The sequence below is a fragment of the Neoarius graeffei genome, chromosome 13, assembly GCF_027579695.1.
Source record: "Neoarius graeffei isolate fNeoGra1 chromosome 13, fNeoGra1.pri, whole genome shotgun sequence".
NCBI lineage: Eukaryota > Metazoa > Chordata > Actinopteri > Siluriformes > Ariidae > Neoarius > Neoarius graeffei.
In genome coordinates this window covers 38715001-38731699 of record NC_083581.1, presented here as the reverse complement: position 1 = coordinate 38731699, position 16699 = coordinate 38715001, and the positions used below count along the sequence as shown (strand labels likewise).

General features: G+C 42.3%; 1 protein-coding gene across 8 annotated transcripts in view; it reads right to left on the bottom strand.

Annotated features, from left to right (window-relative positions):
- Positions 1 to 16699, bottom strand: part of utrn (utrophin) — a 451611-nt gene that overhangs the window by 239307 nt on the left and 195605 nt on the right. For all 8 annotated transcript variants that reach the window (XM_060937691.1, XM_060937690.1, XM_060937694.1 and 5 more), the window contains 2 exons: positions 16385 to 16539; positions 14173 to 14362 (listed from right to left, as the gene is read on the bottom strand). In XM_060937691.1, the coding sequence (XP_060793674.1) occupies positions 14173 to 14362; positions 16385 to 16539 (345 nt within the window). The remainder of the gene's footprint in view (positions 1 to 14172; positions 14363 to 16384; positions 16540 to 16699) is intronic.

The following is a 16699-nucleotide window of genomic DNA, read 5'->3' as shown; positions in this document are numbered from 1 at the left end:
GTGAAAGGTGTTATATAAATTAAACTTCTTGTTGTGAGATGCATTTTCAGGACACTGTTTTGCATAGTTTCAACAACTGGGGAAAAAAAGTTAAATTAAAACTACTTGTAACGAATAAAACAATGTAAGCTGTCGTACTTTTTATCCATTTATGGTTACATTTGATGATGTTGAACAACTACAAAACAAGCATCCATAAACCGTCCTCACCAGTCTCTCTTTGTTTTTCCTGAATACTGAGGACTTTCCTACACTGGAGAACTCAAAGCTAAAGCTTGTCACACAGCACTGGCACTGGAGACTCCTTCCATGTCTTCAAGACATATGTTTGTGTTTTCCAGTTTCTAGGTAAAATGACAAGTTAGGATTTTTTTTTTAATTATTATTGTCTTATTAAAGGCAAAGAAGAGAAAAAGAAAGAAAGACAAACTAACTGACTTGTTTCATGAACGTAACTAAACGGATAAAACGTACGATGTGTAAATTCTTTAATAAACAATACACTTCTAAAAAATGATGCAACAGGAACATATCTGTGAAGATACTCAGTCGTCCAGGTACATAGTAATCTGTGGTTGGTAGAAGAGAGCAACTGGACTTGCTTGAAAAGTCTTGAAGACGTTTCGCCTCTCGTCCGAAAGGCATCCTCAGTTCTGTCTGTCTAATAGGAAGTATCAAGTATTTATCCTCTCATGGATCAAATGAGAGATCAGATATGTTTCTACGCACTTTGGGATGAGTTCCCTTCGACTGGTGCGGGAGTATGAGAGGACTTCCAGAAAACTGGCAGACATCTTAGCCAGAGAGGATCGTTCATTTCTGTCAACCTGGAACGACCATCACTGAACAGAGGTGGGTGTCTATGACATCTATCAGCCACCTACAATGCAGCCATCAGCATTCTGATTCGGATTCAATGATGATCCATGAGAGAATAAATACTTGATACTCCCTATTAGACAGACAGAACTGAGGAAGCCTTTCGGACGAGAGGCGAAACGTCTTCAAGACTTTTCAAGCAAGTCCAGTTGCTCTCTTCTACCAACCACAGATGCAACAGGAAAACAATCCACTTTGGGCTGGGAACAGTGACTGTGCTTTGCGTCACGGTTGATTAGTTTCCTATAACAGCACACCACCGAGTGTTTTATTCCTTATTTAGTATAAGTACGGAGTTGATCATAGGAAATCGCGTGCACGGATTGGTCGAGAAATTCAGATTATTTCTCGATAATCGCCTCATGCAACTCAACAAAACGGCAGCCGATCGCTACGTCACAGTAAGTGAGGAGGAATTACAAATTATGAAAGAAAATGCTGCTCCTAAAAGCACTAAAAAAATGCTATGAAGTTTGGTCTAAAACTATTCAAAGGTAAAATGGAATTGTGATTGTTTTGAAACAGATAAAATAAAAGGATTTTATGTGACTCGCATAGATAAGTGACACAAGTCTGCGCCGCACCGATATTACATTTGCATGCCGCTTTTGAGGTTTGGAATAATTTTTTTTTTAAATAATCATGCTCAGTGATTATTGACTTCATCTCGGTTATTATTCACTGATATTCACTTTGCCTTCGGCAAATAATTGTTAAATAATGTATCCCACTATTTTGTACTTTAATTTCAGTTTCAGCTTGATTTCATTATTATTATTATTATTATTATTATTATTCTACACTTCTGCTAGTTTTTGAGTCTGATACTTTAGCGTTAGCTAACAAAAAACAATTGATGGTTGAGATTTAAGACTCAAGTGGCTAATTTAAGTTCTTTTCTCCTGCGGTTTTCATTTAAGAGTTTATTTTCTAATAGTGAGCTCGACATTTTCATGAAAAGGACGGATAAGCGATTTCGTAAACAAGAAAAAGAGGACACGACTCGGCTCAAATATTTCATAATTTAAACTTTATGACGGCGTATCTCGAGTGAGCAAAACACAGAGAACAGAAGATGTAACCGTAACTCATCTCATCTTGTGTCACGATGTGTCATGTGACCTCTAATAATAATCTCAAAACTCAGTGTTTGTTCCAGAGTGTGTGAAGATGAAATGTTTACACAGCCATTTATTATTATTATTATTATTATTATTAATAAATACATAAAATGCATTTACATAAAATATACTTTGAGTTTGATATTTAAAGGATGTAATTTAATGAAATAAATCTGAACAGGATTTAAAAATAAATTCAGAGCCGAGTTGGACATCAAGATAGTACCCACCTGATACCCAGGATTGGTATCGAGCCGATATCAGTCAACAAACAGTGGATCGGATAGCAGAGAAAGAAAAAAATAATTCTATCCAATCTAAGAAATGGATAACTTTGCAATTAGATTAGAATTTTTTTTTGGGGGGTGGGGGGACTTGAAATGTTCATAGAGCCTGGATGGCAATTTTTTCCCCTTAAGATTGATTTTTATTATCTTTATATTTAACTTAAATATATTTATTTATTACATTTGCAATGTAAGTGATTTATAAGTCATGTTTTCGGTGAAGTACTTTTTCCTGCAGTTCTTCAACAAAAAAAAAAATCTTTTTAAAGCTTAGCATCAGACACGTAGCAATACCGGCTGCAGAAAGATTTAAACTACAGAGTTTGTTCATGTTTATTGCTCTGAATAAAACTGATATTTTAGTTGACCAAATTCCACTTAAATGTATTTTTTGGCTTTTGTTGTTTAAAATTAAATGATAAAACTGCATTGCAAATATCTCAGCATGACGTATGTCCATTTTATCACGTTTTCACACACCTTTGAGTCAGACAGTTTGTGAAATGTATTTAAAGTATATTTTTTGTGTGCACTGTATAATTTCTATATTTGGTTATTGGGGGGGGGGGGGGGGGGGGGGGTAAATAAATAAATCAGCACCTGTCCAACAAATTTAATGCTGATTCATTCAGGAAGGACATAAGACTCATTAGTATAAATGCAGAGGTGATTACAGAAAATCGTGCGCGCTGATTGGTCGAGAAATTCAGAATATTTCTCGATAATCACCTCGAGTGACTCGGCAAAACGGCGGCCCATCGCTTTGTCACCGTAAGTGAGGAAGAATTACAAATGATGAAAGAAAATGCTGCTCCTAAAAGCGCTAAAGATGCGACGAAGTTTGGTCTGGAACTATTCAAAGGTAAGGCGGGATCGTGATTTATTTTATCTGTTTCAAAACAAAGGATTTTATGTGAGGCGCATAGATAAGTGAAACAAGTCTGCGCCGTGCCTTTATTACATTTGCATGACGCTTCTGAAGATTGAAATAAATGATTTTTTAAATTAAATTTTAAAAAAATAATTTAACTCTTGACTTCGTCTCGGTTATTATTCACTGATTTTCACTTCATAATTGTAAAATAATACATCACAATATATCATTATAGTAAACATGACAAGCTGCCTCGCTCCTGAGGTAAAGTCCGTCCCGTGCAGAGGACTTACTTTGTACAAATCTGAAGGAACGTCGCGTTATATCCAGAGAACCCACGGTTTCTCACTAGACAAGACTTCCATGCATAAAACGTGAGAGAAAAAAACAAACCCAGAGAAGATGACATGAATTATGAGTTCCGACGATAACGCCACTGCAAAAGTGTCGTCACTGTACCATCTAAGGAATAAAACACTTGGAAGTGCGCTGTTATCAAAACATAATCAGCGATGGGGTGGTGTGATGCGATGCAGCGCGACACACAGCGAAGTTACAGTTCGTTATTATTTTCCAATTCAGTCAGTTCAGTTGGTCGGGTTTAATGCCCAAACTGATAATCCGCATCATCAGTTTTTCTTTGGCTAATCAGACACAAGGTACGCCACCACTCTTGCTGAAGTGGTTGGGGGTTAGGCGCCTTGCTCAAGGGCATTTAAACCAGTCCTGCTGGTCCAGGGAATCGAACAAGTAACCTTTTGGTCCCAAAGCTGTTTCTCTAACCATTAGGCTATGGCTTCCCCAAAGCTATATTACTTTCCAATAAATGCATGTCATTTCGTGTTTTATTCCTTTTACACCAGAGCAAATTCCCAACGAGAAAATTTTTCATTTACTAAACTATGAGAAATCATACTTTTTGTCTGTTTATTGTAACGTTTACTCTTACCGTCTACATTAAACTTAGTAAACTTGCATTACAGCAGCTGTAAACATCCGTTCCCTCAACAAACTCTCCAACTTAATAAGACAAAAAAAATTAAAGAATTAAAAACACACACACAGCTTACTGTGTTATTAAGAAACCAGAAAGGTCCTGTAGTGCAGAGCTCTGACACTGGAGACTCCTTCCATGAATAAACATCTCCTTACAGAAAACATTTTACCTTGTTGGACCATACACATATTTGTTGCTGGAGAAAACATCGAGGCTCGGATTATGTGGAGCGTCTGTGGTACGAGTTCATGTGTCAGTTGTTACTATAGAAACGATCGATAGATTAGGGATAAAATTAGCTCATGTTTAAAGTAATTACAATTCTGTAAAGCTGCTTTGCGACAGTGTCTACTGTTAAAAGCGCTATACAAATAAACTTGACTCACATATTAGAACAACAAAAAGAATCAATACTTTCTGACCAATCAGGATTGAGGATTGGCATGGTGTCGTTTCGAACTTCGCATGAGGAAGAAAAACATGAAGTTGGTCTCACGCAACCCAAACAAACTCAGCGAGACATCGGTGTGTGTGCGCGCGCACGCGTGTTTGTGTGCGTGTACTGACCTTGCAGAGTTTCTGGTAACGTGGTGAGGTGATGGCCATTCTCTGAAGCCGGTGTAAGAAGAGCACCACTTTCTGCAGAGACGTCCTCACCACAGCCATCATCCTCGCACGGCCGGCGCCCCACTGCCAGACTCGCGCTGTACGCATCCTAACGTGCGCACATGCGTGCGCGCGCACACACGCACGCGTGTGCTCACATCCCCCGCCGTGAGCCGCACAAGCCGTGACAAACCCCGACAAGCATGTCCCACACACACACGCACAGCAGCTTAATCCAATCCCCTTCAGTCCCAGCGTACGTGTGTCCGAGTGAGAGAACTGACAGGATGAGGATAATAAACGAAGGAGAAGTGAGCGAGCGAGCAAGAGAGAGAGAGACTCTCCTCCTTGGTGTCACTACTGATGTTCCTGCTGTGTCTGTGATGGAGTGATCGATGTAGGATAAAAATAAGAAAGGAAAAAAGAAAGAAGCAATAAAGGTACAGAGAACACAACCGACTTGAATGAGATGGCTCTAAGGAGAGCGATAACGGATGAGAGTGAACATGAGAGAGAGAGAGAGAGAGAGAGAGAGAGAGAGAGAGAGAGAGTGGGACAAGGGATTATATCTCACCAGAGAAAGTGCAGGAGCCTGGAAACGAGAGAATTAAATAGAGAGACGGATGAGGAGAGCGGTTTTACTCTACAAGTTGTAGACGACACAGAGATGCACTCATATTACTGTGTGTGTGTGTGTGTGTGTGTGTGTGTGTGTGTGTGTGTGTGCTCATGTATACGCATATGACACACTTTACTGAATCCAGAGCGAGCAACCTCATGAGAAAAAAAGAACAGAGCAGAGAAATTAAAAAGATGTGAAGGAGAGGGTGTGTGAGAGAGAGAGAGAGAGAGAGAGAGAGAGAGGGTAAATGAATAACTCTCCCTCAAAAGAAAGAAAAGGAGAGAGAAGCAAAGTGAGACTGAGAAAGAGAGGTCAGAAAGAAAGAAAATGACTAAAAGTGATGGCGTGTGTGTGTGTGTGTGTGTGTGTGTGTGTGTGTGTGAGAGAGAGAGAGAGAGAGAGAGAGAGAGCAAGAAAACAGGGAAGGTATAAAAGGGATACAGAAAGATATAAAGGAAAAGAAAAAGACAAAGGGAGGGAGGGAGAGGAAAAAGAGCAAGAAAACAGGGAAGGTGTAAAAGGGCTACAGAAAGATATAAAGGAAAAAAGAGAGAGAAAATAGAGAAATGCAGAAAGGAGAAAATAAATAGAGAACGATGTAACTGGATTGAATTGTTCAGGTTTAATCTCGTCAGTTAAATGTGCTGCACAGTGATGTGGATTATTTCACACGCTAATGTAGGTCAATACACACTGCCCTGAAGCACTGTCCTCTTCCTTCCTCCTTCTCTCTCTCTCTCTCTCTCTCTCTCTCTCCATAGTGATGGGTTCTCTGCGTTCTCTCATGTTCTCTGTTTGCTAAGCGAAAGTAAAAAAAAAAACAATTTTCATAACACGTTAGGGGCGGCACGGTGGTGTAGTGGTTAGCGCTGTCGCCTCACAGCAAGAAGGTCCTGGGTTCGAGCCCCGTGGCCGGCGAGGGCCTTTCTGTGTGGAGTTTGCATGTTCTCCCCGTGTCCGCGTGGGTTTCCTCCGGGTGCTCCGGTTTCCCCCACAGTCCAAAGACATGCAGGTTAGGTTAACTGGTGACTCTAAATTGAGCGTAGGTGTGAATGTGAGTGTGAATGGTTGTCTGTGTCTATGTGTCAGCCCTGTGATGACCTGGCGACTTGTCCAGGGTGTACCCCGCCTTTCGCCCGTAGTCAGCTGGGATAGGCTCCAGCTTGCCTGCGACCCTGTAGAACAGGATAAAGCGGCTACAGATAATGAGATGAGATAACACATTAATGAAATACAGACAGAGCCTCCAATAGGCTCCAAGGTCTGTGTGTGTGTGTGGGGGGGGGCTGCGACCCTCTCCCGGGGGTTCTGACATGAGGACACCAAGATGTTCCTGTACTCAGCCCTGACACGGTGATTAATGAGAAATACACATTTAGCACCACGCTGATCTCTCTGACATTGGACAACAGTTTTACAGTCGCTATGGAAACGATCAGCCATCATGATCGTATCTCTTGGTATTCAAATGAAATTTGTGATTTTGGCACGAGAAAGCAAAACACACAATGAAAGTATATAAAATCACAAAAAAAAAAACCCAACCAACAACCACTTGCTAGGCGAGAGGGAACTAGCCAATGACTCAGGCTAGCAATCCCACTAGCTAGCATATAACCGTTATATTTTTTATGGACAAAATGAAGGCAAAGTGATGGTGGAAAGACAATAAAGCCATCAGGAATGTCAACATTTCCTTCAGATGTGTTGCTAAAATGCTAAAAACAACACTTTCTACAAATACAATTACTCTGTACATACACTTTACCTCAACAATTAGCCACAGCGCTTGAACACAAAGCTAGCAGCTTGTGAAGATGTAAACAGTGCATCAATCCCATGATTAAAATGTGACACACTTATGTCAATACACATTACCTCTAATCCGCCACTTTAGCTTGTGCAATGACCGCGTAGCTCGGTAGATATTTAATATATACCTGTAGAAAACTAATCGGGGCGGCACGGTGGTGTAGTGGTTAGCGCTGTCGCCTCACAGCAAGAAGGTCCGGGTTCGAGCCCCGTGGCCGGCGAGGGCCTTTCTGTGTGGAGTTTGCATGTTCTCCCCGTGTCCGCGTGGGTTTCCTCCGGGTGCTCCGGTTTCCCCCACAGTCCAAAGACATGCAGGTTAGGTTAACTGGTGACTCTAAATTGAGCGTAGGTGTGAATGTGAGTGTGAATGGTTGTCTGTGTCTATGTGTCAGCCCTGTGATGACCTGGCGACTTGTCCAGGGTGTACCCCGCCTTTCGCCCATAGTCAGCTGGGATAGGCTCCAGCTTGCCTGCGACCCTGTAGAACAGGATAAAGCGGCTAGAGATAATGAGATGAGATAATGAGAAAACTAATCGCTAATTAGCCGTTGCATACATGTCAACCTTTGGTCGATCAAACCTGTATAACCAACCTCCAAAATCCGTATTTCCCTTATAAAATCCGTATAAGATGCAAATTAAAATAATTTACCTAAAATCTGAATGATAATTAACAATGATATATCCCAGTTACTTTTGATTCAATATTAATAACAATAAACCTCCAGAATGAATACAAAGCTCCAATGTTTGACAAAAACACAAAGTGTCACTCTAATGTTCTGAATTGTACTCCATGACAGCTTTTTTAGCGCTCTGCACCAATACTCACTAGGCTGCATGTCACAGCAAGTGTCTGTGTTGATCTTGCCGGAGTGCCCATTCAGAATCTTTTCAGTCGCTACTGAAAGTCGCTCAGGTGGAAATACGCGTTTCAAACAAAATGTTACTTCCCGGTTGGCGGGATTCTCGCAATGCGGTGTGCGCATGATCAGAAGTGGAACGAACTCTCGCTACCACAAGATAACGCACGATTTCATAAGACTCTTTACTGGCTGTCTGTGCTTTCTGTGGTGTACAGTACATTTGTAAATGTTATGCGCTCTTATCATCGTGGGAATTGATTATAGCTCTAAATAAATATTGAAGTTTTTTTAAAGAATCCGTATAACTATTTGTACGCCCGTATACTACGTTTATTGAATCAAATCCGTACAAAATACGGACATTCAGTATAGGTTGACATGTATGCTGTTGTGTTTTGCTAATCTAGCCTTTCACTGTAATGCTAGATAGTAATGTTCGCCTTGTTAAAAATTAAAAAACAAGCACAATTCATGTCAATCTGGAGTTAAAGTTGCTTGATTATTTTCCTAAAAAAATCGCATCCTGAAGTGTTTTATTCCTACCGGTAAAATATTACAGCAATTTCTCAACGAATCAAGACCGCTCTTATCATCACTTATGTTAAAGCTGCTATAAACAGTCGTTCCACACGCTAGTGCTGTGTTAGAAAAGATACGAAAACTGTGCGTTCGAACCTTTTTATGACTACATAGCACTCTTTTTTTTTTCCTACATCTTAAAATATTCACACTTTTGATGTCTTTCTGGAAATGTATGAACCGTTTGGATGGAAACCATCCTGCTATCTACAAAAGAGCACACGTTAAAAGAGTCCAATACGGTACATACTGCTATAAACGTGTGTGAGGAAAAAGTGCAAAAACGAAAAAGCACAGGAATATAACAGAATGAAGAAAAGGCATGAACGCAAGTCCTATCAAGCTGCAATACTACCTCCGGCGCTCGGACAATGTCGACGGGCTCGTCTCTGACCCGTCATTCACACGTGCAGCACCGGAACAAAAGGGCCTGGCCTGAAAATCAATATCCTCTTCAAGTGTGTGAAGCAAAGTGTGGAGGAGGACAATGAACGGAGCAGTAATCTATCAGACAGACCACACACACGCTATACACACTGGAGGAAATGACACTCGAGACATGTTTTTTTACGATGCAACAATAAGTGTACAAAAGCAATTCGCATGCAAATTATGACAAAGTAAATTTTTAAAAAGTCCACGTGGCGTGTGGTGATGCACACGTACAAGGTTCGAATTCCACGGATGTATTTGTCCAATCAGATCTTCCGAGTTAACATTATAACATTTTAGTGTTGTGTTCTTGGTACTTGGTAGTCGATCTGTCATGCTTTCTGGAAAAACTGGAGTGTGCACTACTCTCGCACACTCTAAACTATAAAAAAAAAGTGTGAGTGCTCAGTGCACGCAGAAGTGAACTGCTCACTCACTCAGTTTCTCTGCACACTCGCGTCAAGTGTGTCTCATCTCATCTCATTATCTCTAGCCGCTTTATCCTTCTACAGGGTCGCAGGCGAGCTGGAGCCTATCCCAGCTGACTACAGGCGAAAGGTGGGGTACACCATGGACAAGTCGCCAGGTCATCACAGGGCTGACACATAGACACAGACAACCATTCACACTCACATTCACACCTACGGCCAATTTAGAGTCACCAGTTAACCTAACCTGCATGTCTTTGGACTGTGGGGGAAACCGGAGCACCCGGAGGAAACCCACGCGGACACGGGGAGAACATGCAAACTCCACACAGAAAGGCCCTCGCCGGCCACCTGAAGTGAACAGTTCATGTGAGAAAACCCACCAACATCCCAGAGTTGAAGCTGTTCTGTATGGAGGAATGGGCTAAAATTCCTCCAAGCCGGTGTGCAGGACTGATCAACAGCTACCGCAAACGTTTAGTTGCAGTTTTTGCTGCACAAGGGGGTCACACCAGATACTGAACGCAAAGGTTCACATACTTTTGCCACTCACAGATATATAATATTGGATCATTTTCCTCAATAAATAAATGAACAAGTATAATATTTTTGTCTCATTTGTTTAACTGGGTTCTCTTTATCTACTTTTAGGACTTGTGTGAAAATCTGATGATGTTTTAGGTCATATTTATGCAGAAATATAGAAAATTCTAAAGGGTTCACAAACTTTCAAGCACCACTGTATATATTTTTGCAGAGCACAGTTTACAGCCTGCTTTTCTTTGTTGCAATTAATCTTAAAACACATTCCTGCAAGTTTGTCATGCTACTGACAGATGACAAAATGACAGCACGCGAAAGAGGATTGGATTTTCTTTCCCGCAAGCGCGAGCAGCACGAGTAAATATATAGGTGTTGGAAAGATATCCGATACCAAAATCTGTATCGATGCATCCCTAATTTTAACAGTAGCATTATCCCCTGAATGTAAGGCTTTATAAACATTACCGGTGCACAAAGGTCTGAGAAAGCATACACATGTGTAAGCACAATTTGGCGACTCCAGCTACAATGCGTAATAATACTACATCTGGCTATGTTCGGTTTTTAATTAAATTTACTATTCACGATTGAAGTAGAGCGTTTATAAGAAGAGGTAAGTGCTTCAATTGCCTAACCGACACCCAGACAATTAAACTCTGAAGCACTTAACTCCCTTAAAGGGCTGATGACACGAACATGACTCTATGCAATTTCTTAAATAAGCTATACAACATGGCAAACATGTTAGATTTCTGTTATAATTACGTGAAAAGAAGCTGTTGTTACGCGAATATCCAACTTTTAATTGCACAGCGCAAGAAAACTGGGTCCGTGGCTCGCGGCCATGCTGTGACGTCAGCGGAAGAACACGCTGCGGTTCACTGGCTGTTCTACTCTGGTTCTACTCAATGGAAATGGCGCATGAAAACGCCGGTGAACTCTCTAGTGCTAGCTCTTCCTCTTCTGGGAGTCTAGAATTGTGTTGATCTCTTCCGAATAGAATCTATGATAGCCTACCCTCTTTACCCTTTGCCTCTCGTTGCTAGGCGGTAGTTACATGAAAGCCGCAAGCTTTCACAAGCAAATACATGACTGATATCACGCCGACTTTATGATTACATTTATGATTATCATGTAGAATCTATAGCTCTACGTACCTTTATCTTATGTCATTTCACAACACATGTTCTGACAGGAGGACTGTCTTTGGATCCGGCATAGCTACTAGTCGACCCCCTCTGGAATACTGGCAGTGTTGCCAGATTGGGAGGTTTCCCGCCCAGTTGGGCGGTTTCAAGTGCATTTTGGTGGGTTTTGAACATATTTGGGCTGGAAAACGTCAGCAGTATCTGGCAACAGATACTGCTGACGTTTTCCAGCCCAAAATATGTTCAAAACCCACCAAAATGCACTTGAAACCGCCCAACTGGGCGGGAAACCTCCCAATCTGGCAACACTGTGTAGGCACTGCTGATGGTAGTAACACACGTTTGTGCTGAACTGAACACCCAAGAGATTCTTTTAAGCTGGGAAGGGTGTCAAAACAATCCAAATCGAAGTGTTCAGAGCACAGGACGGATGTTGGTGAGGGCTCCCACTTGTCACGAGTGCGCCTGACTTGCTTCACCCACTTCGCATGCAGCTCGGGATCTCTGGGAAACTTGAATAAACTTACCCCATCCTTGTGGGTTTTGGAGCAAAAGCCGGCAACACAACGCGAAGGCATAATAAATAAATAAATAAATAAATAAATAATGTATAATAATGTCTAATAAAAATACTAATAATGATAAACTGAACACCTCTCGCATCAACAGCAAACTGGTAAGTTAGGAGGAAGGTTCTTTCGCTGACGTCATATAGCTCCTCCTCCTCCTTCGTCTCCTGGGTGCTGCAGCCCCGTCAAATTTGCCCAAATAGCCGCGTTTTTTATCATAACTTGTAAAATAGGCGCCTTCGTGAATTAATATATGGATCATCAGGAATTACTTTTTATGTTATAAAGCATCGCCAAAGATGTCAAAAACGTGTCATCAGCACTTTAATCACGGTTTTGGTCAGTGCAGTAGAAAAGTAGCAAAGTTCTTGATAATACTTGTGTCTCAAGACCTTTTCAAAATGTTAAGCATGCACCTCGTTATTATAAGGGGAAAAAATATGGTGTACTGGAGTTATAGAAAAAAAAAGTGTATTGGGCATGGCCAATGGTATGGAGTGCATTTTTGTATTTTCAAGCACCAAGGCCATTTCTCAGCTCATGACAGACAAGGACAGGCTGATGAGAGATTTTCAATGGACATCCTCCAGGAAACGCGTTGAATTGAAGCCAAATACTGGAGATACTTTTGCAAAGATCTATTATTGTGACAGAAAAGGCCAGGGTCAACATTCCTATTCACAATCCCAAAAGGCGGCCCTGTTTTTTTTGGCTTAAATGAACCACGTTGAGAACCATTTATGGTTACCTTGGGGAGAAGATGGGGTGGAATCAAAAGGTCTTACACTGCTTGGGGATTTATAGTGAATATAGTGACTACACAGGACATGGGGTACATACGGCCTCATTATCTGAAATTGTGTAGATTCGTGGTGTATCTCAGACACAGGACACATCCCGTCCCTGCCATCAGAGCCTGTGATTGCTGGAATACTCGCATATCTTCTGTTGTTTCCAGGCCATTTCCTGGTTTAAGCCTACTCCTGTTAATGAACCCATTGCGAAGTCTTGCCATTCTTTATCTGTAGAATTGTAGCCTTTGATTTACGCTGACTGTTGCAGTATCTTTTTAAGTTGTTTTTAACCCGTGTCTGTCTCCTGACCTTGGTTTTTTTCTCCCTCTGTATGCTGCTCTACTCATATGGATCCTCATTCGGAGTCTGTCCTATATGCTACACATAGACTGAACCCTATATTCTGCTATTTAAGCACATGCAAAAGTTTAAGGTTTATAGAAGTAGTTTATTAACCAAAGTGATGACACAGAAATGTAGAAAATGGAATTACGCTAATGCTTAGCATACACACAAGAGGACCTTGTACATCTAGGATCGTTGGATCTAGGATCTAGCATATCAGCTAATCATGAAGCCCTTCGTCTTTTGAATAAGGTTAAACAAAAAGAAATGTTCCATCGCTGTGGAGCGGAGCAGCATGAACCCCAGGAGACTGGAGGCAGGTGTTAAACGAACACCCTCACGGTCCGCTGCAGCCGAGTTAATATGCACTGGAGGTGTTAAATGAATGCTGGTGATTTTAATGTTTTTCCCACTTCAGTAGACTTTACTCAACCCTCCCCAAGGGCTGGGTTATTAACTGAGGAGCTGAATCAGTAGTATATAAATTACACAACATGTGGGTTGTAGAATTAATCTGCTACAAAAAAAAAAAAAAATTTTAGACACTTTTTACGAAGTGTGATTTTCTATTCAAATCACTTTATTCACCGGAGTCAGGCTCCGGCTCTCCAGCTACGAGGCCTAGGATTTGATCTCAAACAAATTTGACCCCTAGACTTCCACAACCATGAGGAAATGGACAGGTCCTGAAGGTACTGCAATACCAGGTCAACATGCAAGCTGCTCATCCATCTGCTCACTCTAAAACTCTGTTCATGGGATTTTCAATATTAATTTAGGACTAAAATAACGGTGGTGTACCTTCCATCCCATAATATGACCATATGTGTCTCAAATAAAAGGTTCGAGTCATATGCGGTTTGAATTACTGCCAGGCTCAACTTGCACACACTGCTTAACATTTTAAACATGAACACGCCTCTTGCTTGCTTGGAGTGTGTACAAATGAGGGGCGACAGGGTGATAACAGGACGGAGGGTGTGCCTGGGCATCTAAACACACAGCACACACACTTACACAACATCTAATAATATCCGCACTCGAGTATGCTGAAAACCTGTCAGATTGGTCCGAGACGTCTGCCTCATCTAAGTGCAAGCACATAGATGACAGATTGGATAAATCAGAAAGATGCACACACACGCGCGCGCGCGCACACATACACACACTCAAGACAACACATCAACAAATCATCTCGTCTTGGCAGCCAAAACATCACTGATTACACATCCCACTATGTCAAAGCCAACACCACAAACATGATACTTACATCTAGTTGACCCTTCAGCTCTCGGAGGCGGGCGGAGTCCTGAGACAGCTCCTCCCTCTGGGAGGCATCAGCCAAGACGTTGACGGTAGTTTCAGCCTCCTGCAGCCATTTCAGGAAGCCCTCGAGCTCCCTCAGAGACACCTGCAGGCTCTTCAGCTCCGAGTCGAGGACCACCTGACGATCTGATGCCCTGAGGACACATGAAAACACACACACACACACTCACCGGTCTGTCCATTTACCTTTTCACAAAATCAGCAGTATACAGCGAGCTTATTTATGGACTGATACGGTATATTGCACAAAGATGGATTTAGGCACGGCTTAAAGGTATGAAGCAAAATGAAAGGAAAGGAAAGTGACATGATGGGATGGGAAGGGAAAGGGAAGGAAGGGAAGGGAAATGTAGGGAAGAAAAATGATGGGAAAGAGATGGAAGGGATGTCAAGGGAAGGGAATGGAAAGGAAGAGAAGGGAAATGATGGGAATGGAACTGAAAGGAAGGAAAGGGAAGGGAAAAGAAGGAAAGGAAATAGATGGGAAAGGAAAAGAAGGGAAATTGTGGGAAAGGAATGAAAGGAAATGAATGGGAAAGGAACTGAAAGGAAGGAAAGGAAATGGAAGGGAATGGAGAAGAAAGGAAGTGATGGGAAAGGAAGGAAAGGAAATGGATGGGAAGGGAAAAGAAGGGAAATAATGGGAAAGGAATGAAAGGAAATGAATGGGAAAGGAACGGAAAGGAAGGAAAGGAAATGGAAGGGAATGGAGAAGAAGGGAAGTGATGGGAAAGGAAGGAAAGGAAATGGATGGGGATAGGAAGAGAAAAGAAGGGAAATGATGGGAAAGGAACAGAAAGGATGGAAATGGAAGGGAAATGGAAATGGAAGGGAAATGGAAGCGAAGGGAAATGATGGGAAAGGAACTGAAAGGAAGGAAAGGAAATGGAAGGGAAAAGAACAGATGGGAAATGAAAAAAGAAAAGGGAAGAGAAAGGTAAGGCAAGGAAGGAAGGAAGGAAGGAAGGAAGGAAGGAAGGAAGGAAGGAAGGAAGGAAGGAAGGAAGGAAGGAAGGAAGGAAGGAAGGAAGCGTTGGTTTAGTGGTTTATTGATGTGGCTTTATATGAGGGGTGTATAAAGTTTTAAGCTTTACAGTGAATTGAGTCCAAGTATGATCTGAGTAAAGGACCATCACTGTGCTCTATGTATTGCCGCTTTTCCACTACAAACGCGACTGAGTCGGGCTGAGCCGTGCCGTGCTGAGTCGGGCTGAGTGGGGCTGTTGGAGTTGCATTTCGACTACAACCGCGCTGAACCGTGCTGGCTGGAAGTGGGTGGACACATTGGGTGGAGTTAGCGAAAGTGGGTGGACGTCAGGTGATGTCGTTAAGCAGCGCAAACAGTGACATCAGTGAGCTTTTAAGCGGTAGTCTCATGACCCGGATAGTAAACAATAAACATGGAGGACATGGAGTCGTTAGTGTTGCTGGTCTTGGTGCTGTGGCTTGTTGTCACCGACAACGCCAACAGATACTGGCAAGAGCGTATAGATGAGGCGAGGCGCATAAGGCTTCAGAAATTCTCGTAATTCGTAATTCTTCTTCTTCCGGGTTTACGGTGTTTACAGATCCCAGCGTGCTCGCGGGGCGTGTGTGGGCATGTGAGGACACGCCTCCTCACCAATCAGTGCACAGGGGAGTGTCTGCTCACGCCCCTAGCCCCACTCGGCACGGTTTGGCTCGCTTCAGCCCCACTCCAAAACGGTGCGAGTTTTAGGGGCTAAGCAGGGCTGAAGCAAGCTGAGTCGTGCTGGTTTTTGGTAGTCGAAACGCGAGCCGTGTCGGGCTGAAGTGAGCTGAAGCGAGCTGAAGTGAGCTGAAAAAGGGTAGTGGAAAAGGGCCATATATGAACTGAATACAATGTATTTGTTGATGTTGGGGGGGAGAGACGTGAACACATCTTTCTGCTGCAGAATCTCTGTGTGTGTGTGTGTGTGTGTGTGTGTGTGTGTGTGTGTGGTGTGTGTGTGTGTGAGAGAGAGAGATTTACACTGCTTGACAACTTTCATGCTGAATATTCTTTTTTTATATCTATATATTTTATTTCATGCTGTGAGAGTGTGTCCAAAAGTGTATGCTCAGCTCTAGTTGACAGTTTTCCGTGTCCACTGTCGTGCAGTGTGTGTGTGTGTGTGTGTGTGTGTGTGTGTGTGTACCGGTTATTGATGGAGTTCCAGGACACGATGGTTTTGTCCATCACCTCTTTGACCCTGCGTGTATCGTCAGTGGCGTAATCCTGCAGAAGCTGATTGCAGAGCTCGTTAAACGCCATCACGGTCACATGCTCTCGGCTAAGGTCTTGCAGGAAGGCCTTGACAGGAGAAAGAGGAAAGGAAAAACATTTTGTTCCTCTGTGCTTAATAAATAAATGGGGGAAAATAAAACTATCGATTAAATGTCTGAGGCAAAGAACACATCGAACGCGCTTTGAGAGCATGACAACTGGAGTGCACTCCAAATGAGCACTTCCA